The sequence below is a fragment of the Podarcis vaucheri genome, assembly GCF_965113315.1.
Source record: "Podarcis vaucheri genome assembly, chromosome: 3".
NCBI classification, from domain to species: domain Eukaryota; kingdom Metazoa; phylum Chordata; class Lepidosauria; order Squamata; family Lacertidae; genus Podarcis; species Podarcis vaucheri.
Window position 1 is genome coordinate 60202357 of NC_138761.1, and position 23141 is coordinate 60225497.

General features: G+C 43.5%; 1 protein-coding gene across 2 annotated transcripts in view; it reads right to left on the reverse strand.

Annotated features, from left to right (window-relative positions):
- The window catches only part of LOC309528039 (SAM and SH3 domain-containing protein 1-like), a 540262-nt gene extending 521715 nt beyond the window's left edge, over positions 1-18547 (reverse strand). The window contains exon 1 of one of the 2 annotated variants that reach the window (XM_082215198.1): positions 17274-18547. In XM_082215198.1, coding sequence (XP_082071324.1) covers positions 17274-17762 — 489 coding nt within the window. In that variant the 5' untranslated portion in view covers positions 17763-18547. The remainder of the gene's footprint in view (positions 1-17273) is intronic. The other variant, XM_082215200.1, reaches the window with a different exon arrangement.
- Between the last annotated feature and the right edge of the window lie 4594 nt (positions 18548-23141).

Consider the following 23141-nt stretch of genomic DNA (forward strand, 5'->3'; position numbering starts at 1 on the left):
GTAAGAAAAAGTAGTTTTACTCATGATCAGGCAGAGCAGTGTGATCCCTGAAGGCAGGCTTTAGGCTTAAAGTTACAAACATGTACAAACAGGTTTACCCCATATGGGAGATAACCTGGGGAATCAGTCCAGGTGAATCAGGAAGTTCACAGGACGAAAAAGAAGATCGAAGAGAGGGAGGTGGCTGCGTGACTTGGCCTTTTACCAGGTCTGGGAAAGGTCATGCCCACCTACTAGTCACATGCAAGGAAGGATGCTCCAGGCCAGGAGGAACAGGAAGTTTCAACTGGCTGGACCAAACATTCCCTTGCATGTCCACTCTAGCAAAATAAGGAATGTTGTATTTGACTGCTCCCAGTGGATTACATCCCACACTCCCAACAGAATTAAAAGCACAATAAAACATTGAACGTTAAAAAGCTCCCTAGACAGGGCTGCCTTCAGATGTCTTCTAAAAGTCAGAAAGTTCCAACTGGGGTGGAACGTGACATCATCCTTATGAAACATGCTCATTCAAATAAGTCTGTTCTTATGTTCTGCCTCAATCCACTAAGCTACTACCACACCATTAGGTTTGAATGACAAAGTGAACTGTGGTCATCATCCAGGCAGATGCTCTACAATGTACAATCTACATCCATAAACTTGGTTGTGAATAAGTGGATTTGCAATCATGATTCCATGATCTGGGATGCCACCTTATCCAGGAACCAATTCTGTCCACTTCTGTTGAAGATTTTCTCTTAGACAAACTAATGCTGGCTGCAAGTTTATGTAGGACTCCAAATGGAGAATCATTTTGTCAAAAGGGCCAAATATCTGATTTACTACACATACACACCCTTTTATAATAGCTATATTTCAGTCATTTCAAGTACTCTAAATAGTATTTTACACATCATTGCTCATATGTCAATAGTTGAATTTTATAGTCTTAGTTGTTAATAGATTGCTTGCTCCTGAAGAAGGATCCTGTGTTTCAAAACATATTGAGCTGTAATGGATTCCTAATACTTCTGAGAAAAAGGTTTCTTCTATTTTTGTTCTTTGTTTTCTGTACCCATCCTCCTTTTTTGTACTTCACATACTCTACAACAATCCTAACCAGGGATGTGGAAAAAAGTAAGCGTCTATGAAGACTAGAGGAGATTTATTGTGCCTTTTGATACTTTAAATTTCACATGAAGAAATATGTCACCTGCTTCAGGCGCAGAAAACTAATAAGCTAAAGTAGGGATGACATTATTCCTTCCCAGCTTAAGATAAGAAGAATATCTAGAGGAAAAAGTTACCCGGTGGCAGCAACTGCTAATAAGGATATTATCTACCAGGCTTTTATTTTCAGATTTTTCTTCTAGGTTCATTCTCAGAACTTACTCGTTTCCTTGGTTATTTTAACATTTTCATTTTCTTTGTCATCAAAAAGAGAAACAGAGAAACAAATGCTGGGTGGGATACAAAGCCATAAATTGAAAACATGCCATGTTAGAGATTTTTTTCACATGCAATTAAATTGGAATTAAATGGGGAGAACTTAGAATGTTAGATGAAATTAGGTTTCCTGTATCAGCAGAACATTCCTGGTTCTTGCGATATAAAGTGAATCAATTCCAAATGGTAAGAACTCTATATCCTTTTAGGGCCTAGTTATGCAACCAGTTCCTCTGAGTTATGCAACCGGAGTTCCTCCTCCGGTTTTGCTTCAATTTGGTGGTGATCAGAGTCAGAAGTGACTTGGTAGAAAAATATCTCAGTCTAGTTCAGAGCCTGAATCAGTTGACTTCAGAGAAGTGACAGTGTAGACAGTGTAGACCAGGGGTAGAGGTTCAACATTCTCCAGATACTGTTGGGCTCCAACTCCAGCCTGCATGGCCAGTGATCTGGGATGACAGGACTGGTAGTCTAGCAACATCTTAATGCCCACAGGTACCCTGTCCCTAGTGTAGACAATACTTTGATCATTATTGAGGGTATCTAGAAGTAAATGAAGTAAAGATCTATTCTATGGCAGATACCGGTATATTCTATATCTATAGCAGTATCTTTTCATACCCATCCTACTGCTGTTTAATTTGTCACTCTCTCTCTCCAGTGAATTGGAATCATGACAACTGTAGTTTTGTGAGTGATCAGAAATCCCTAACAGAAAATTCTCACAGTCCCCAAAACTCTGCAGTTTTCATCATTCTCTAAAGATAAGCATTAAAGGTAAAGGTACCCCTGCCCGTACAGTCCAGTCTTGACAGACTCTAGGGTTGTGCGCTCATCTCACTCTATAGGCCGGGAGCCAGCGCTGTCCGCAGACACTTCCGGGTCACGTGGCCAGCGTGACAAGCTGCATCTGGCGAGCCAGCGCTGCACACGGAACGCTGTTTACCTTCCCGCTGGTAAGCGGTCCCTATTTATCTACTTGCACCCGGGGGTGCTTTCAAACTGCTAGGTTGGCAGGCGCTGGGACTGAACGACGGGTGCGCACCCTGCTGCGGGGATTCGAACTGCCGACCATGCGATCAGCAAGTCCTAGGCGCTGAGATTTTACCCACAGCGCCACCCGCGTCCCATAAAAGATAAGCATTAAACTGCCATAAAACATTAGACATATCAAGCATAGATATGCTGTCCCAGAAAACATAATGACAGTGAACAGTGGTGTTTTCCTCAAATAATATTAGACCCTAGACGTAGGGATTCCTTGCCCATTTGGACAAGAATTAATGATTCAGCAAAGCAAACCTAGGATAGATTTTAGCTTTGAAGTCCTCACATAATTTACAAATAAGCCATAAAGCAGCAATAACCATTCATTTAAAAGAAATAATATAAGTATACCTAAAAAATCAGGGGACACACTTGTCCTTTTAAAGCTCATCTCAAATGAAATGTAAAGCTGAATACTGTATTCAGTAGCATATGCCAAATGTATTCCCCACATACACATGCAGGATACCTGATGACATATAAATCCACTTATTACTAAATAATAAACTTGAAATGGAACTCCTCTCAGAGATAATTTTATAAGAGGACATTAATGTTTCTAGCCTAGTCTAAAAGTGAAATGTTGTTAATATAAGGAATTGCAACATCTCATGTCAGCAGTAACTTTATCATTTATACATACGTACATTTGGAAACATTAAGAGCTCTTTCATTATTATTTTTTTAAAACCCTCTTCTTAAGAAAGCAATCGAAATAGCATAAAATATATAACTGACAAGTATAATTATTCTTCATACTACTGCTTCACATTCTGATCATTTACTCTCATGGAAGAAAAACTATCCCCTGAGGATTTTATTATACCCCTTTGCTACATATGTGAGCATGAATTTGACCTTGGAAACTGGGACACTCCATCAGCCTTATATTTTAAGGGTTTTCTATGGCTTCAGAATTTGTCTGTGTAGAAGTCATTTTAATGGGTGAGATCCAATTCAATTTTACAGCCTCTTTCTTGTGGCAAAGCTGGATTACTGTATAATTTTTAGACTGCAAGGAAAATAGTTTATTTCAACTTCTGCCTCTTCTTCTTTAATCCCCGAGGACTAGGTCTTTTGGTTTTAGAACTATTTTAAAAAGAGCCATTTAAAATGATCTTTTCTTGAATGTTCTTCCCTGGTCCTACTAAGAAAATGCTATATTTGCTCATTTTGGGAAAGGAGGAAAGAAGGACAGAGGAGTTTTGGCTGGACATGCACAAAGGAAGAAGATGAGGGAATTCCCCTTTGCCAGTGCAAAAAGTTAGTTCAGTACCACCCTATATTACTAAATTGGTGTTCTGTTTAAAAACTAACATAACATGGCAAATGAAAGCTCTACATCACTATAATAATTTAATAATAATAATTTATTATTTATACCCCACCGATCTGGCTGGGCTTCCCCAGCCACTCTGGGCAGCTTCCAAAAGAATATTAAAATACTGTAATACATCAAACATTAAAAGCTTCCCGAAACAGGGCTGCCTTCAGATGTCTTCTAAAAGCCTGGTAGTTGTTGTTCTCTTTGACATCTGGTGGGAGGGTGTTCCACAGGGAAGGCGCCACTACCGAGAAGGCCCTCTGCCTGGTTCCCTGTAACTTGGCTTCTCGCAGTGAGGGAACCACCAGTAGGCCCTTGGTGCTGGACCTCAGTGTCCAGGTAGAACGATGGGGGTGGAGATGCTCCTTCATTGTAGCTTGAGTCATACACATTGCCTCTAATTGTTGTAGGATCCATACAACAAGCTAAGGACCTGTACCTTGGCCCTGTATACCTGAAGGAGCCTCTCCACCCCCATCATTCAGCCCAGACTCTGAGAGCCAGCACCGAGGGCCTTCTGGCAGCTCCCTCATAGTGAGGCAGAGGGCCTTCTTGGTAGTGGAGCCCACCCTGTGGAACACCCTACTATCAGATGTTGAGGAGATAAGTATACAACCTTTAGAAGACATCTGAAGGCAGCCCTGTATAGGGAGGTTTTTAATGTTTTACTATGTTTTTATATATGTTGGAAGCTGCCCAGAGTGGCTGGGACAATCCAGTCAGATAGGCAGGATACAAATAAAATCATCATCATGAGTTCAGAGTGAACTATGATGTACATAAGGATCTTTGTTCAGAACTGCAGCAGCCCCAGAGCAGGGTAACCAAAGGTAATGACAGGAAATTGGGGGCCTGGAAATTGAGGAACAGTTCAAAGTGCCGGGTACATTTAGCCTGGAGAAGAGAAAAAGGGTGGCATACCAATCTTTGAATTGCTTTGAAGGATTGTCATGCAAAGGGTGCAGAAGACTTATGTGTACTGCTCCAAAAGGCAGGACTAGGACCAGTGGGTGGAAATTGTAGTGATGCAGATTTGGCTAAGTATTAGGAGAAAGTTCCATACAGTAAAAGCTGTTAGACCAAGCTTCCTCAACCTCAGCCCTCCAGATGTTTTGAGACTACAGTTCCCATCATCCCTGTCCACTGGTCCTGCTAGCTAGGGATCCTGGGAGTTGTAGGCCAAAAACATTTGGAGGGCTGAGGTTGAGGAAGCCTGTGTTAGACAGTGGGGTGGACTACTAGTGCCTCAGAAGCTGGTGGGCTCTCCATCATCAGAGGTCTTTAAGCAGAGCCTGGATGGTCATTCGTCACAGATGCTGCAGTTGCATCCTGCAATGCATCCTAAGCTGAGCAAGGGAGATTGGAAGGGACCTGATCTTCCCCTCTTCCCACAAGGCTCATTTTTCAAGTTAAAAAATGTGTGCCAAATATGTTTATACATTTAACCTATCATCTGGTTTGATAAAAAGACATAGGTTAGTGTCTTTGGGCCATGCTACAAAAGATAGACCAGGCAAGTAATATGTTCTTCATTAATTTAGCACATTATGTCCTTTCTCTCATCTGGGAATAGCTGCTACAGTACTATTCCTGTCTTCCAGACATACAGAGGACAATGTAAAGAATGGGGTTTTTACTATAAAAGATAGTCCACGGAGCCAAAATAATATATTGTAATGACAGCATTTAAACCTTATTTGCCAACAGTGTCACTAAAGCTCTAGTGTACAGGCAAAGCGGCAGATCTGGGAGTGTTTTACACATCCAGCACATTCTGCTGCAGAGTAGGTCTTAAAATAGAACATCTCTGCTAAACATAGTACTGCCATGATGTTTTAATAAATGGGAATCTCTACAGAGTACACAATCTCCACAATTTGTCAAGATGAGTATATCAATGTATGATGTAGCATTATCCAAGTGAAAAAGATTGACCTAGTTATGCTATTTTAAAAATAGCTACCTAATTTAAACTGACCAAGCAAAGGGAATTTCAGACTTGAAATTAATTCTTCGTTCTTCAGTCTCAATCTCAATCTCACTAAGTGCTCTAGGGAGCATGGCAACACTATCTAGTGGTGCACAAAACAAATCCTGCTAGTGATTGTAATGTTTGTGATTCTAGAAAAACGCCACAAAGCATATGCCTTGCATATTTTGAAAAGAGTCTATTAGCCACTGACCAACTTTCATGGTGCCTACAGGAAAATTCAGTTCAAAAGCAAATAGAGCCAATAAGCAAATGATACAAAAACCTGATATTGAGAATTGGGTGTGCCATTTTTTATTTCTTTAGAAACACAATTAAGGGCAAAACACTTCTAAGTGCCTTCACTTCAGCTTTTATTTTCAAAAGCATATCACAAAGTTCTCTCTGTATTTGTGGTGGCAGATTTCCAGTGGAATAGTGAATAGGACAATATCTTGTTAGAGAGTCAGTACACATGAACTATTTCATTAATTAACTTCAACTCTCAGCAACTGCAAGTTAAGAACACCAAAGCACCATGAACTGTGGGATGCCCCAAAAATCCTACACATCTCTCATCTCTGAATACTAGATATGAAGTATTTTGGTTTTCTGTTACAGATTGGTTTGGTTGTAGGAAATAGAATTCCTAATACTAATGAATCTGGCATGGCATCTGTGATCAGTGCAAGCCAACAAAGTTTTTTTTATGACAAGTGATAGGTTAAATAATATTAATATTAACAACAACAACAACAATTTATTCATACCCTGGCCATCTGGCTGAGTTTCCCCAGCCACTCTGTAATGTAAATGAAATGCCTAAATATTGAAAAATATCTGAAGTTATCCTAAATATAGTGTAGCTGTGTCTCCTAGATGCCCCTCCCCCAGTGGACACCAAATGTTGGTCACAGAACCAGACATTATAGGAGAGATTTTAATAGCTCCTATTAAACTGTTGCACCCTTTCACAATCTGAAGCCCTCCAGGTGTTGTGAACCGCAACTCCCACCAGCCCACCCAGCATAACCAATGATTAGGGATGATGGGAGTTGTAACAGCATTTGGTTGAGGAGGGCTGCTTCAGGTTTTTAAAATTTGTATGGATATATGAGAGCCGGCTTATGGCAAAGAGCAGCATAATTTACAGAAGAACTACAGTAGCCAAAATTAGATACCAAGACAGAGACACACATTATAGCTTCTTCCCATTAAGTTTTTCAGGTTCTTCTGTGTCATACACTGTATCTCAATTCCTAAAATATATTCATGGAAAGATTTTTGCAAAACTGCTGGAAACAAAGTAGCATGCTACAGAATTAGCAACTCTTTTCTTGGTTCTTTACAGTAGACATACCCCATGGGTAGGCAAACTAAGGCAATGGGGCTGGATCTGGCCCAATCGCTTTCTAAATCTGGCCTGCGGACGGTCCGGGAATCAGCACGTTTTTACATGAGTAGAATGTGACCTTTTATTTAAAATGCATCTCTGAGTTATTTGTGGGGCATAGGAATTCATTCTCTTTTTTTCCCTTTCCAAAATATAGTCCAACTCACCACATGGTCTGAGGGACAGTGGACCAGCCCCTTGCTGAAAAAGTTTGCTGATCCCTGACATACCCTCTCAGGGTCCTCATCACTGAACCAGCACCAGACTCGATAATTTTGAAGTGTAACTAAGCAGCTTTCAAAGGCTATTGTAAAGCCTAGCTATGCCAATCAATCTTGTAAAAATTAGTTCAAATAAATAAATAGCATGCAAGTACTGGTTGCTTGCTTTCTTCAGATTTTTTGTTTATGCAATATACAGTTGGATTTAAATATGGTACAGGAATTAAATCCAGTGCAGAATGTGCAGAGTGCTATATTTAAATAAAATACATATACAAAGAGAAAGGAATATGGTTATTTAAAGGTATCTAGTGGGAATGTCTGAGACTATTTTTAGCTTTGTAAACACTGCTAGCATTTTCCTAGAAAATATTGTATTGTTACTATTTATGCACAGCTGCTTTTGTCAATGGAAAGACTTCCCAAGATACATTTGAGAACATGAAATACTTGTATCTGGGCCAACTCTGAAAGAAATTTCACATTCAGCCACAGAAAAGGTTAACACTAAATTCTGCATAGCAGTGCACTTGAATTTTTCTTTTACTTATAGGAAACAATGAAAGTTTTATATTTTTGTCCAAGTTTTAAGTCAACCATTTTAATGTACTGTTGACAGCAGCTACAAATACATCTAAGATTTTATCTCTGAAAAAATGTATTTTATATAAACTAGGAGTGGGGAACTTATAGCCCACCAGTGGTTATTGGACAATGGTACCTATCAACCCCAGCCAAATGAAGCCTTATACCAAGTCAGGCTGCTGGCCCATCCAGCTCAGTCTACACTGACTGACAGGAGTTCTCCAAGATTTCAGGCAGGGGACATACCCAGCCCTAGCTGGAGATGCTGGGGACTGAACTAGGGACCTTCTGCATGCAAAGCAGATTTTCTACCACTGAGTTGCAGCCCTACAACACTGTACAAACTTGAGGAGGAGGAAGCTGGTAGCCGTGCCACCTACTGAACTGGTTATAAGGGCTAACTGAAAACAGACTAAAGATAACGAGTCTTTGTCCCATTTGGCCTAATGGACTAGCCTCCACTTATGCAAGTAAGTGCCAAAAGGGTCAGTTGTTTGGATTTGTTTTCATGCTTTTGTGTTAATTTGCATGTGTTTTCATTTTTATCATTTAAGGTCTAAATGGCCTCGGTCCAGTATACCTGAAGGAGCATCTCCATCCCCATTGTTCAGCCCGGACACTGAGATCCAGCACCGAGGGCCTTCTGGCAGTTCCCTCATTGCGAGAAGTAAGGTTACAGGGAACCAGGCAGAGGGCCTTCTCGGTAGTGGCGCCTGCCCTGTGGAACGCCCTCCCAGCAGATGTCAAAGCAATAAACAACTATTTTACTTTTAAAAGTCATCTGAAGGCAGCCCTCTTTAGGGAAGTTTTTAATGTTTGAAGCTGTACTGTTTTTAATATTCAGTTGGAAGCCGCCCAGAGTGGCTGGGGAAACCCAGCCAGATGGGCGGGGTATAAATAAATTATTATTTATTATTATTATTATTATTATTATTATTATTATTATTATTATTATCCAGTGTGTGCTCTCAAAGTTACCTAACCATCAGAATTTATTGAACAATGTTGTGAATGTAACTGACTTTTTACATAATCCTCAATTTTAGTTTTATAAGATCTCTCCACAGTAGGCAGTGATATGTCCATTGATTTATGTTTACTGCGGCCAAACAAATCATAATTATTAAGATGAGGTGTTTTTAAAATGTGTGCTTCTGATTTAGCTACTTCATTTTGCCCATACAGTACTCTGAACAATTCTCCATGGAACAAAAATTGAATAAAGTTCCTCAAGAAAGGGTCAGGTCAGGTCATTTATTTCAATTAGAAGCACTAATGAAATTTCACTAAACTATTAGATATCAGTTAGTCCTTATATAAGATAAATAGAATGCTTAATTCCTCTTGACATGTCCCACAGTTATGCAACCCTGACTTTCAGATATGGCCATTAAAACCCCCAAATTCTATTCAGTTTGAATAATTTTTCAGACATTTTAGTAATCCTTTATTAGCTGTATAATTAATAATTCATTAGCTGTGCAGATTCCTATCACTGCTACTTTTCAGATACAATATGGAATAGCATGCTTTGATCTAGAATGAAATTGAGCTCACCATACCTAGGCGGTTGATTGGTGAAGTTCATTACCAACCCCATCTTTTGTCTCCAAAATGAAAATTTATATATAGCATTCTTAATACTAAATTTTCTAGAGAAAGATATCCGTTTTCAGTTCATCTGGACAGCCCTGAAGTGTAATTCTTATTTCACTGGCAATCTTCTTTTCCATGCGTTATGCAAAAGTCACAGCCGTAAAATTTACTGCACATACATATTTTGAGCCCATTCTGTACCTATGTCCTACTTGTTCATGGAATGCTAGACCGTAGCAACTCACCTAGTTACTCTGTTATAGTAGAGTCCTGCCACAGCCCAAGCTTGATGCCATATGAAGCCCAATAGAATGGGGGGGGGAGCTTCCCATGGAACCCCTTGCAGCAAATAAGAAGTGATAAAACAATAAAAACATTTTAAGAACAATTCCAATACAGATGAAAAATGGGAAAGTTAAAGTCTTGTTGAAAGAGGAAGGTCCTCAGTAGGCACCAAAAAGACAACAGAGAACATACCTAATAGTTAAAGGGAGGAAATTCCAAAAAGTAGGTGCGTCATGACAATGAAGACCCAATTCCTATTATTGGAGTATCTTTCAGACATATTTGTCCCAAGCTGCATAGGGCTTTATATACCAAAACCAGCACCTTGAACCAAGTCAAAAAGGCTCTTTTCCTATTCCAAGTACCGTGAATACCTTTTTGTCCCACCAGCAGCTGGCTTACAATGGTATATAGGGTTTAGATTTTTTAAAGGATTTTCATTTTATTGTTAACCCTTATTCTTATCTTTTCAGTAGCTTTATTTTGTTATTTGTATGCTAGATGCATTTGGGGGTATCGAATAATTTGAATGAAACTAAACAGCAGTTATCAGGAATTATTATTCAATTATTTTCCCGAGGAACATCCTACACTAGGTCATTAATTGTACTTATTTCTTGAATTTATATCCTGCATTTCCTCCAAAGAGAAAATCTTCTTAAATAATTTTCTTTTGGTTTCTTTCTTTCTTTGCCATATACAGCGTTATGCCAGTTTAATTCCAAGGCTCATTCTTCTGGTTACGACATTGCATTACCTCATGTTTTGAAAATGTAGAATAGCACATATGCACTCCAACTGTAAACTGCTTGCATCCCAAACAAGTACATGGAACTAACTTCCAGAGATTCCCTTTGTGCATACTTACCGGTAAGTAGTTTGATTTTCAAATGGCACTTTTAAATTTGAAGTACAGATATTTCTATCCTCTAAAAATGCTGAAAAGTTTATATGCATAAATACTGATTGGATATTCATGCCATCCATATAAGTGTGTTTAGTAAAGTTTGAGATCCTACAATGTTAATGATTATGTGCTATGTAAATGAAAAGTTTGTTTTGTCATTCAGCCACTACTTCCTAACTACAGCAACATTCCCCTTTTATTTACAATACAAGAATCTGGTAAATGTGTATGGCAATAAAAATGCAGCATTTTGTTGGCTTTTTAACTGGTGCATACACAAGTCTTCTTCACTGAGTTACCATACCTAGAAAATATCACAATCCAGTGCAGAAATGGGAAGGAACTAGTTTGGCTGTGTGTTAAAAACTGTTTTAGCATATTCAAAAACTTTGGGGCAAACAAACAAACCCAACCAGGTATCAAAGCCTTAAGGCTACTTACCATGTTGCTTGTAGAAGATGTATTATTAACAGTATGTCTTAAGGCATATGCAAATACAACCAAGAAATGAGAACATATCTATCACAGAGAGAATACTGACATGTAAGTTACAATTAGTAACATATTTTAAGTCACAGGTCCATACAATGTGCAACCCAATGCACCTATATATCAAATTACAAATCATGTACATGCAGCAAGGCAGCTGGATCATGTCTAGGGGCACATGAGTAGCCTAGAGCCAATCTCATGTTCAGCTACTATTTAGATGCAGTCTTAATACATTACATAAGAGTCTAAAAGCTGCATTCCCAAATGTCACAGTAAATGTAGGTAAAGGTAAAGGGACCCCTGAGCATTAGGTCCAGCCGTGGCCAACTCTGGGGTTGTGGCACTCATCTCGCTTTACTGGCTGAGGGAGCCGGCGTACAGCTTCCAGGTCAGGTGGCCAGCATGACTAAGCCGCTTCTGGTGAACCAGAGCCAGAACCATTTACCTTCCCACCAGAGCGGTACCAATTTATCTACTTGTACTTTTGATGTGCTTTCAAACTCACCCCGTCATGGGGATTCGAACTGCTAACCTTCTGATCGGCAAGTCCTAGGCTCTGTGGTTTAACTCACAGTAAATGTATATACATACAAACTACACACAGAGAATTGTGAACATGTGTTTTATTGAAAAAAGGAATATGAAAAACAGGGACTACATTAAAGACCTGCATTTACATCAAGTGAATGCAGGTTGTACTAGGCATGGTGCAATGCATTAGCACAGAACAAACAATTGTGTGCTCAAAATCAGGGGAGGGTAATCTGTGCCCCTACAGATATCTATAAAATCTAATGCATCTGATCTGAGTGAGGTGCAGCCGATCCCAGTGAGATACAGCACTGTCAACAAGTCCCATTTACAAAGGAATTATTGGAAATTCACTTTAAGCTCCTGATGGTTGCTCTGATGCAACCATGTCCTTCATGATCTTAGGTGTGAGGCAGGTGGGCATGATTTTCAGAGAAAGTCTTCACAGGCCAATTCGGGACCCATGTGGTCCACAGATTCTCCATTCCTGAATGATATAATGGATTCCAGCATGCAGCTACAAGTAACCCATTTCTACTTATACTTGGTGGTCCCAGGCACCTGTCTCTACCCACTACTGCTTCTCTAGCTTCACTTTGGCCTCCTACAAATTCAGGCCCCCTGTCATCTCTACCTGCCGTTCCTAAGCAAATGCGCTACAGACAAGAAATAGTCCTCCCCAACTGCAGCTGTAGCACTAAACTAGAGTTACTTTTCAGAGGCTCTTTAACATGCAACTTCTACATGCAGCTAATCAGAGGTGTTTGGCCACAGGTAAAAATTATCCCATTTATTGGGGCTCTAAAGAACATTGTAACTACGGGATCTATTTCATTGACCAGACTTAGTATAAAGCCTCTCAGCCCCGTATCTGCAACGTAGAAAGAATAATGATACTGCCTCAGCTACCTCATAGGAATGTTGTAAGTTATACTGAGAAAGTATATGAAGCACTCAAGTGCTTTGAAGACATGAAATGTGAGATATCAGCACAACACATTATTTTCAAATATTAGAAATAATAGAGCCAAAGAATACTGTATATGTTGACACATTTAAGCTGATCTATGAAACTGTTATATTCCCATGCTGGGTGCTACGTTTAAGCTAAATACTCCTTGTTTTATCCAGCAGACCACACATAACTGTAAATGCTGCACAAGCGGAGTAAGGGTTGTCTTATAGTGTGAGTTCATTTCTCCTATATGAAGCTATAGAGTACTAAAACTGCATAAGTCACAATATTTCTCTAATTTTCTGGATACTGCCTAGTTGCTTTATCACTATCATATATAAGGAAATCAGTGAAAAAAGCATTCATATGAAAATCACAAACCTGAAATTGCAAAGAACTTTATATTCTCTAACCATAACAGAGAGATGTCATCAAGGAAGGAGGCAGTTTCTCTCTACAGGGAGAATTTCCGAGACCACAATAACATATTTTGTTTCAATAGAAGGACTGCATTTCTGTTTTTAAATAAACTTTCAGGGACAGTTTGCTTCTTGTGGCTTTGTTTTAAACAAACTTACTTAAAATATAAAATATAATCAGCCTTACACTAGATTTATTTGCCATTTATTTGCAGAGGACAGAAATTCACACACTGTCTTTGCCAATTATATTATACTTCCAGTCCACTGAATGTGGTTTGCTGCTGCTGCTGTCAGAAGTTACTTACTGACAAAACCAATCTATGCAACGATATCATGGAACACAAGAAAAGACTCTGTTCCATAGCCACTGTATTTTTAAATGCCATTATACATAATACCCTATTCCTACTAGAGTGATATAGTTTGCATAGTCATAAAACTATTCTGATAACTGCTCTGGCTAATTTTCAAGTCTTTCCTCTGACAACTTTTAAAAATTAGGTGGTTAGGTTTTTGCATGTGTGTGCACATGCAACTATTATTTTGCATTAAATTCTGACACACATTTGACAACCAGCATGGCTCCTACTTGACACCTCATTTGATCAACAGCTTTCATAATATGAAATGGCCAGCATTGCCAATAGCATATCTCCATTAGGTGCACCATTGTTTTATAGGCTGACACTATGAATTGCCCCTCCCTTAAAAATTTATATTTCCAGATGCATTCATTTATCCATTTGCATTTAGAACTGTTTTTGCTGCAAGTTGGCCAGTCATCTATACTGTCCATGATGACTGTGAAAAATATTTTTGTGAGCTATAAGGCTAAGAGAAGCTTAGACTATTATTGCATTACAGAGACCAGATTACAGATACCAATTTCACCTGTCATCCATATAAACCAATTTTGCAGTGAAAATAAATTAGTTTGAAGTTTCTGCATAACCCAGTTCTGATAATCAGGAAACCCTATTATGCTGTTGTCTACTTCTCTTGCAAAAGCATGATTTTCAAAAAGGCAAAGAATTCAAGGCAATTACTGAACTCAGTGGAAAACTTGCAGGTGTTGGCATTTGTCTTAAAAATCATTAAAGCACGTATCAGCTATTACTAGTCTCAGTGTCTCCTCGGACATTTAACATTGACCTCTTCCCTCACAAAAGGTGGATTATAACACTTTAGCTATGTACACTTCCTTGGGAATAAGAGTCACTGGATTTAGCATCACTTCTGAGTGAGCATGGATAGGATGTACTGCAAGTTCCAGGAGCAGCTGAAAACCCATAGTACAACTTTGTGTTTTAGAGGAGTCCTTCAGAATGCCAGATAAGTTTGTCCTACAATATATTTTTCCTTGATTTCATTAATTAGTTTCAAACTTCAATAAAAGTTTGGATCCTGCACCCTTACCATCGCATGGAATTTAAAAAAAAAATATTGCAGGCTTTTACCAGACACATTTCCCACCACCAAGAACTAAATAGAAACAAGAAATGCATCACCAGTAACTGTTACCTTGTTTCACAAGTATTCAAAGAAGCACTAAAGCAAAAAGTCATCTAAGCAGTATAATAAGACCTACATACATACATACAGTACTAAACAACGCTCCTCTCAAGTTCTGTCACCAAACTTCACACAGTAGAAAACTTTTAGCCTGCTTTAAAACACTACAACTCCACCCCCATTCATCATGCCCACAGATTTTCCAGCAGCTTGAGTACAAGGGTAATACAAATCCCACTTTCAAACTCTAGACAAACTTCCAACATGCAAACTCAAGTCAGTGACGAAGCAAAAAAAGTTCTAGTTAACTCTTTGCAAAATGTGCCATCTGTGATATTAGAGTGAGAAACGCAAGAGAACTTCTATAAAATGAAAAGACATACAGCCAGAGCTGGTCCAAACATTTTGAGATGAACCACGCCATGGCACCCTCCACAGTCTCTTTAGTGAGATGGAGGTGATGCTGTGGAATAATTTTTGCTTTGTCTGAAAAAAAATACAAAGGCAAACTTCTAAATATGACTCCACTACACACTATTCTGGAGCCCCCCCCCCGAACCCTCGAACTTTCAAGATGTTAACAAGCTTTTTGCATTCCAATTCTGATACCAAGGGTCATTGTGTTGCCCCACCCCACCCCACCTGCCCAATGCACATAGTAACACACTCAGATATCGGGTTCAAATCACACCTCCCTGTAAAACTCAGATGGTCACCTTGAGTCAATTTCAACTTCTCACCCTAACCAACTTACGGGATTGTTGTAAGGAAAAAGTGTGCAGGGGAAGTAAAGTTCAAAACAAGTCTTCCTGCCCTAGAATGCAAAATGACCACCTTTGCATTGCATGGTGCCTTGTAGTATGCACACATACCGGTAATTATACAGTGTGTACACACAGATATAAAATGCATCTAATATCCAATTATGAGATTAAATTTACAGAGACCCTGTGACAGCAACCCTATACATACTTACCTGTGAGTAAACCCAGCTGAACATATTTCTGAGTAAGCATGCAAAAGTTTCTGCTGTGAATCCTAGACTGCCATGAAGCAACTTTTGGATACTAATGGATTTACCAATTTTTATATTAGTTGAGATAGTACTCAACTACTGTCTGTAACAGTAATCAAGTCAAGAGTGCATTCCTAAGACTCTCTACTCAGAAGTAAGCTGCAGTGAATTTAATTAGACTCATTCATAAGTAACTTAAGTATAGGATTGTAGCCTCAAGCTACAGCTCTATGCATACTTACATGGCAGTAAACCTCAATTAGCAGAGTTGTCATTTACTAAATAAACATGGATGGGATGGGTTGGGTTTCTCATTATGAAATAAGAGATCTGTCCCCTTCCCTAACACAATTCAAATAAGGAACTGCTCTTTAAAGTAAATATGGCACTTAACAGGAAAGTCTCTCAGCCATGCTCTCCCTTCAACATGGAGATTACGACAATGGACTGTATGTGCATTTGAATGGTAGAACAAAGTTTTAAAATGCTACATGTACCCACATTTGCCATATAAAGTAAGGTATCGTTTATATGAATTCCTGCCTACAGATTTCCTTTTCTAGGTGTCCAGTCGCAACTACACTGTTCGAGATGTTTCAGTTGTATTATTTCCACAGCGTGCCTGCCACTTTCACCCAATGGCCTGGGGTGAAGCATGAACAATAACCAGGAAATCTCTTCCCCAAACAAAGTTATCAGTTTACTTTGCATGTTCAGCATTAAAGCGCGGGCGCTCTTTTCCCTCGTCTATCTACCACTTTAAGTCAACCTCCATTATATCCGGGGGGGGGGGGGGGCGTGACAAGGAAGAAGACGACCAGAAGGCGCACGTTTCTTGCTCATTAGCTGCCAGAAAGGGAGCGTCATTTGTTGCCCTCCTCTCTATAGCCTGTTGCTTCTCTCCCCAGCGCCCCGCCCAAAGACATGGAGCTGAACTCTCCTCCTTTGCTGCTTGAATTTGTTCAGCGGCACCTCCCGCTGCTTCAGCTGCACACTTGCACCACCACCAGCATCAGGGCCGCTTTCCCAGCGCATCATGCCTACCCCACTTTTGCCGGCGCCCGGGCGGCTGCCGAGGCGCGCTGCTCCACTCGCTCCCGGCCTGCCCCGAAGAGCGCGGGGAGGAAGACGGTGGTCCAGGGCGAGTCAAGGAGCGCGCTTCTGCAGCCAGAGGGGTCGTGGAACAGCAGGAGAAGGCTGCGGCGCTGGGGGCTCCTGTGAGCATGGTGGTGCTGGACAGTGGTGTTGCTGCTGCTCCTGGCGAGGCAGCAGGAGGTGGGGGGCACTTTGAAAGCAGACACTTCCACTCGCCACAAGGACGACAGCAGGGCAGCCACCGCTGAACAGATTCAAACCACCGAGGCGGCACCGGTGGCTCGTTATTCGCCGCTGCCTGGACTGGAGGCTCTGTCCAGCTGGCTACTATTCCCACTTGTTACGGCGGGCGCCCAACGGTGAACAGCAGGCGCGTCGCGGGTATGTGGAAGCGGCAGTACAGCCGCGTTGCCCAACTTGCCGCCTGAGGCACCCGTCTTCTCTTGCATAAAGAGCCGGCCGGCCCTGGGTGCAACTGCAGCAGGGCGCTTACCTTGTTGGAGTAGGGGGGTTTGCTGAGGTTGATCCCATCCCGGATGAGTTTGTCCCTGATCATAATTTTCAGTTTGAGCTTGGGGTAGGTCATCAGCTCCAGGCTGCGGGTCCCCACTTTCCGAGGGAGCCCCTTCTTGTTCCCCTGAGGATGGCGGGGTTTAGTAAGTGGCTCCTTCCAAGCCTTGGCCTCGTACTGCTCCACCAGGTGGCTGGTGTAGATCTCTGGCGAAGGCGAGCTGGGCTGGGGCGGCTGAGGCTCCAGGGTGAAGTAAAGCCCGGCGGTGGTCTCGTCTTCCTCCTTCAGCCTCTGCACGGCTTCGTGGAGCCGGCGCCTGTGCTGTGGCAGCGAGACCCCGATGGCGTCCAGGTCCGGGTCCCCGATCTGCTTGCACACCTCCAGGTCGTCATAGCCGTTATCCACAAAGGACTCCGCGTACTGAGAGAGCTTCAGGGTCTTCAGCCACTCGTAGACTATGTTGGCGCACATGATGGATGGAGGCTGGAAGGAGAAATCAGCAACAAACTGCAACTTCGCAGGACTCCAGCAGCTCCCTTGGCGGAAAAATAAACCCCCAGGGAAAAAAATCCAGATGCAACAGACATCCGTGGAGAGAAAACAACGAAGCCCTCGGTCAGCAAAACACCATCCCCGGGGAGAGACGAAACGTTAAATCCCAAAGAAGCAGCAGCAGCAGCAGCCCTGAGGCGACTCGCCTGCTAAGCCCACCTTCTGGCTGCAGTCGCTCTCCTCCAAGCCACCAAACCTGGAGACCTCTGGCTCTCAGGAGGGCTCCCTTGAGCGGCCCCCCATCCCCCAGAGCTCTCTGCCCGGTCCCATCTCCAGAGCGCGCGCCAGTGACTGCCTCTCTGCCCGTCTCTCGTGTCGCTGCCTCCCCTTGGGTTGGCTTTTGTTTCCCCCTCCTGTGGCTTTTATGGCTTTGGCAGTTCCTTTCCCCTCGTCAGTCTCACCTGCCTCTGCACCTCTGCCCGGAACGACGCTGTGGACTGGCTGACGAGGTTGGGTGCGCGCCTGGATTTTAATCTCGCCCCGTGTGAAGGTGGGGAGGGAGGACCCCAGCACGCTCTCCCGGCGCGTGCGGCAGCCTCGCCGCCTTCTGTGCCTTCGCGTCAGCCGGAGGGGGAAAACAGAGCACGCTGCCCTCAGCCCTCGCCTCGTCCTCCGGCTCGCAGGTCCACCCAGCCCGCCACACTTCGCCAAGCCTCTGACGAGTCATCCGCCCTGCTTCTCCCTCAGGGAAAGAAGGCGGCGAGCAACTGACATTCGCGGTACCTCACAGAGTGAAGCCCAGAAATTCAACAGTTTCCCAGGCTCCCGCCTTTCCTGCGTTTAATAATGTCTCACCTGAAGCCTTGGGAGAGGGAGGGAGGCGTTTTCCTCAGCGGCGACAAGTCTCATTCTTAAGTATTTGGGAAAAGTGTGCTTAAGACTGCCACTTTTATTTTGAAGGAAGAGCAGCCAATCAGCAGCTGTTGCTCGTGAGGAGAGGACCCGTAAACAGCTGTTTCTCTCCCCTTTTCCCTGCCTTGTAGCAGCAGCTAGGAAAGAATGGCGGGAAGCACCCCTCAGACCTCCCCGGCGGGGCTTCTCGCTCTGCGCTCTGGCTGCTCATGGGGTCGGAGGGAGGGGCAAGGGTGGGAAAGCAGGCAGCTGCTCCTGCTCCTAATTCCTTTCACCTGCCCACCTTTTCATGGCGGATTGGCCCCACAGGGTTGCAGAGGGTAACCAGAAGCAGCAACCTCTGTCCACTCTCTTCAGGTGGCGCACTACAGGCGATAGCAGTGGTCAGCTGCCTGAGACAAAGGGCAAAATGGAGCTCCCAAGAAGAGTGGCTGCTGCATCTTTACTTCAAGGCAGAGACAGCATTTTCCGCCAAGGGCAAACTATATAGTACACACAGTCTACCAGCACTCCTGAGCACCTGTCACCTGAGGTAGCTACCTCATTCTGTATAGTGCTAGGGCCAACCCTGCAGGACAAGCCGCTTCTTTCTCACTCTCACCTTTGAGAGGCACCATTGTGGGAATTGGGGCTGACTGTGCCCAATCCTCCCCACCATACTGCCCAGTGAAAGAGTGAACAGAAGAAGTGAACAGGCAGAGATCATGGCCTGCCTCCTGCCCTGCCCAAGTAGCAGCCTCCTCCTTTTGCTGGCTAGGCTCCAGATGACTCCACAGGGTGAAACCTTTCTGTACTATTCAAAGAGAAAGGATGTGTGAGTGAGGAGAGCAAGCGGCAACCATCCTTTGATAGAGCTGGGAGAGATGTTGGAGAACCCTCAAATGGTTCTCCAATGCTGCAGGACTTCAATATACATGCCACTAAGTAGAATAATAGCATAATCACCCCACCCCACTCACCATTCCCCCTCCTCCTCTTCCCCTTCTTCCTAATTGTTTAAACCAATTCATGAACCAAGAAATTGTATACTGACCACTAATAATGAAACATATGTTGTAGATATTTTTCCACATTTATTATGCTATTTTTGTGATATACAAATGACATGAGAAAACTTGATATACTTATTTGTACTGTATAACATTATTTTTGTTTATAAAACCCAATTACACATACACACACATGCCAAGGCTGCATCAAATGGGCCAGCTCAGGACTTCATGGCCTCCATGAGAACCACGGGGTTTCCTCAGTACATCAATGGTCCTACACATGTAGCTGGCTGGGCATACTCTCAACTTGGCCTTCACGTCAGAGCAGATTCATAATACTGTGTTGACTGGCAGGCTCACACTAATATAATGGATGGAACATAACCTGGTGAGATTTGGACTAAATGTAGCTACCCTGGTGTGCAAGAGTGGGAAACCCTTTCAGACAGAGATGATTTGGCCACTGCACTCCATACTCTGGTAACTTCCAAATTAGATTATTGCAATGCACTCTATGTCAGACTGCCTTTGATGATTACTCAGAAACTTCAGTTGGTCCAAAATGCAGCAGCCAGAGTATTGTTTCGGATTTCATTTACATCTCATATAACCCATTTTAAAACACTTGCACTGGTTGACAGTTCATTTCTGGACCCAATTCAAAGTGTTCATGTTAAGTGTTTAAAGCCCAAAATGTACAGAGGCCTCAAATATCTGAAAGACTTCCCCATTCCCTACAGACCCTCTTGGGTGCTGAGATAGACAGAGGGAGCCCTCTAAATAGTATCCCTTTCTTTAAAGACTCAGGGGGTCAGGGAATGGGAAAGCACATTCTCTACAGTAGCCCCTAAGCTGCGGAATTACCTCTGCACAGAGGTGAGTCTGGCACCTTTATTACACAGCTTTTGATAAATGCTGAAGGCACACCTTTTTATCCTAGGTTTTGTTACTCGAAATGTATATTCAGTGGTGGAGCATATGCCTGTGCTACCTGGGTGGGATGGTCCCCCAAGAGGGGTGTGCCGCAGAGAACGCCCTCCCCTGCGCCACAGTTCAGGGTAGGAGAGGGGCGGGGAAGCTGCTGCCCACTTTCCTCCTGCTCTCTGCCGCTGGGTCAGACCTGACCCAGCAGCGGAGGTTGGGCTGCTGAGGCTGGGTGCATCTCGCTGTGGCTGAGGTGGGATGCTCTCTGCCGCTGGGTCAAAAGTGACCTGGCAGCAGAGCTGCTGCCGCTGGGTGCAAGATGTGCAGTCCTCCAGGGTTTCAGAAAGGAGTCTCACCCACCGCTACCTGGAGACACCAGGAATTTAAACTGGGATCTTTTGAATGTAAAACGTATGCTCTATCCACTGAGTTAGAACCCTTCCCAGCCCATCATTGCTGAGTGATCACCCAACCCTTGCACAGCAGCTTGGACTCAATGCATACAGTCCCTACCATTGCACCACCCAGAAGGAGAAAGCAGGTGAAAGGATGATGTGCTTGCTCTCTCCATGACCAAACCTGTGGGAGACTGGCTTAGTGGCACAACATCTGCCTTCCATGCAGGTGCCTGGTTCAATCCCTGGCATCTTCAGGTAGGGCTAGGAGGGTCCCCTGTCTGAAACCTGGAGAGCTGCTGCCAGTGTAGGCAATACACTGGGCTATATGGACCAATGTTCTGTATAAGGCAGTTTCCTATGTTGCTCTCCATGCTGTACCACCCAGACAAAAAGCAACTGCTTCTGCTTTCTCGCAGGCAGCATCAAAGGTCCAATCCTCATGCCTGTGGCACCCAGAGAGGTGAGCAAGACAGAGGAAGCAGGAGCAATCTCTGTCATTCCCTGTTTGCAAGCTTCCCTGTCTTCCTCAGAAGTGGCAGAATTCCAACCAGAAAGCCTAGCAGAATCTCTCATACCCTCCTTTCCAGCTTCAGGGCAGAGCAAGGACAGCAAGACAGCTGCTGCTGCAGGAACATCCAGCCTTTCCTTCCTGGGCAGCAGAAATTGGGCCAGGGACAGCTGCTGCTGCCTCTCTTTGCTTGCATGGCCCCTTTCTTTGGGGTGTGCAGCAGGAAACATTGGTCTAGGGAGGGAGCCACTGATGTATAACAGCATACCCAGCAGCAGAGTGCAGGAGAGTGAGGCCGCTCTGTCTGGTACCACAGAGGAGAGAGAGAGAATGAGTAGCTGCTTGTCTTTTATCTCCAAATAGTACCATGGGGCCAGTTCTCAATGTGCAGTCTCCAAATAAGGCAAGAAAATAAGAGGAACTTGCTCTTTCCTGCTCCCTCCAGAAGTAACTGAGTTCTGCTCTTTTCTAGTCTCAATGACAGGGCAAGGGAAGAAATGTAGAGGTATTTATTTACCTCATTCTCACCAGTTGCTGGTGACACTCTTCAGCATGCTTTTCCGATCACATAGTCAAGCTCGTGTGCTGTTGAGTCCTCTTGCAGGTGGTGACGGCAATGATGGAGACAGGGGTGGCCCAAGACATTTTGGCACCTGAGGCGAACCTCAGGTGTTTCCCCTTCCCGCTAGGGAAGAAGGGGTGAATGAAGATCTACACCAGGAACAAGAGTAGGGAATGAAGTTCTACACCAGGATCTGCTGCCCCTGTGGATTCTGCTGCCTGAAGCAGTTGCCTCCCCTTGCCTCATGGGTGGACCAGCTCTGGGTCTGGGATGGTGTAAGCTGCAGTCTTAGCATCGGAGTGTGGGCCCATGACTTATTTCTATATAGCAAAGGGGGGGGGGGGAGGGAGCAGGCTGTTCCACTTTAGAATGGCAATACAGTGGTACCTCGGGTTAAGTACTTAATTCATTCCGGAGGCCTGTTCTTAACTTGAAACTGTTCTTAACCTGAAGCACCACTTTAGCTAATGGGGCCTCCCGCTGCCACACAATTTCTGTTCTCATCCTGAAGCAAAGTTCTTAACCCGAGGTACTGTTTCTGGGTTAGCGGAATCTGTAACCTGAAGCGTATGTAACCCAAGGTACCACTGTATTGTCCCGCCCTTAGCAGTGGATTTGATGCCCATTATTTCTGTTTCAGGGAAGAGCACATCCAGCACAGAAAAGCAGGGGTTACTCCCCCTCTCTTTACCAGCTTTCAGGTATGCTCAACCCTTTATTCACCCTGACTCACCTGCCCTTTCCCTCTCCTGTAATTCTCTCCCACTCCCTGCCTACCAGCTCCTTCACTCTCCCTTTGCCCAAACAGGCCTTCTCGGAGTAGCAAAGCCAGCGGCGGTTAAGGGGGCGGGACGGGGTCGCGACTGACCTTTTTACCAACGGCCACTTCGTGACAGAATTTATGCGGGGCCAAGAGCGCCCAGACTTCGCGGGGAGGAAGGGGGGGTTCCTCCGTGGCCCCCCCCCCCGGGAGTTTTTCCAAGTGCCGCTGCCTTCGCTCTCTGAGAAATTATTTCCTCTTCCCTTGCCTCTGCCTTCTTAAAAGAAACATATTGGCTCCAC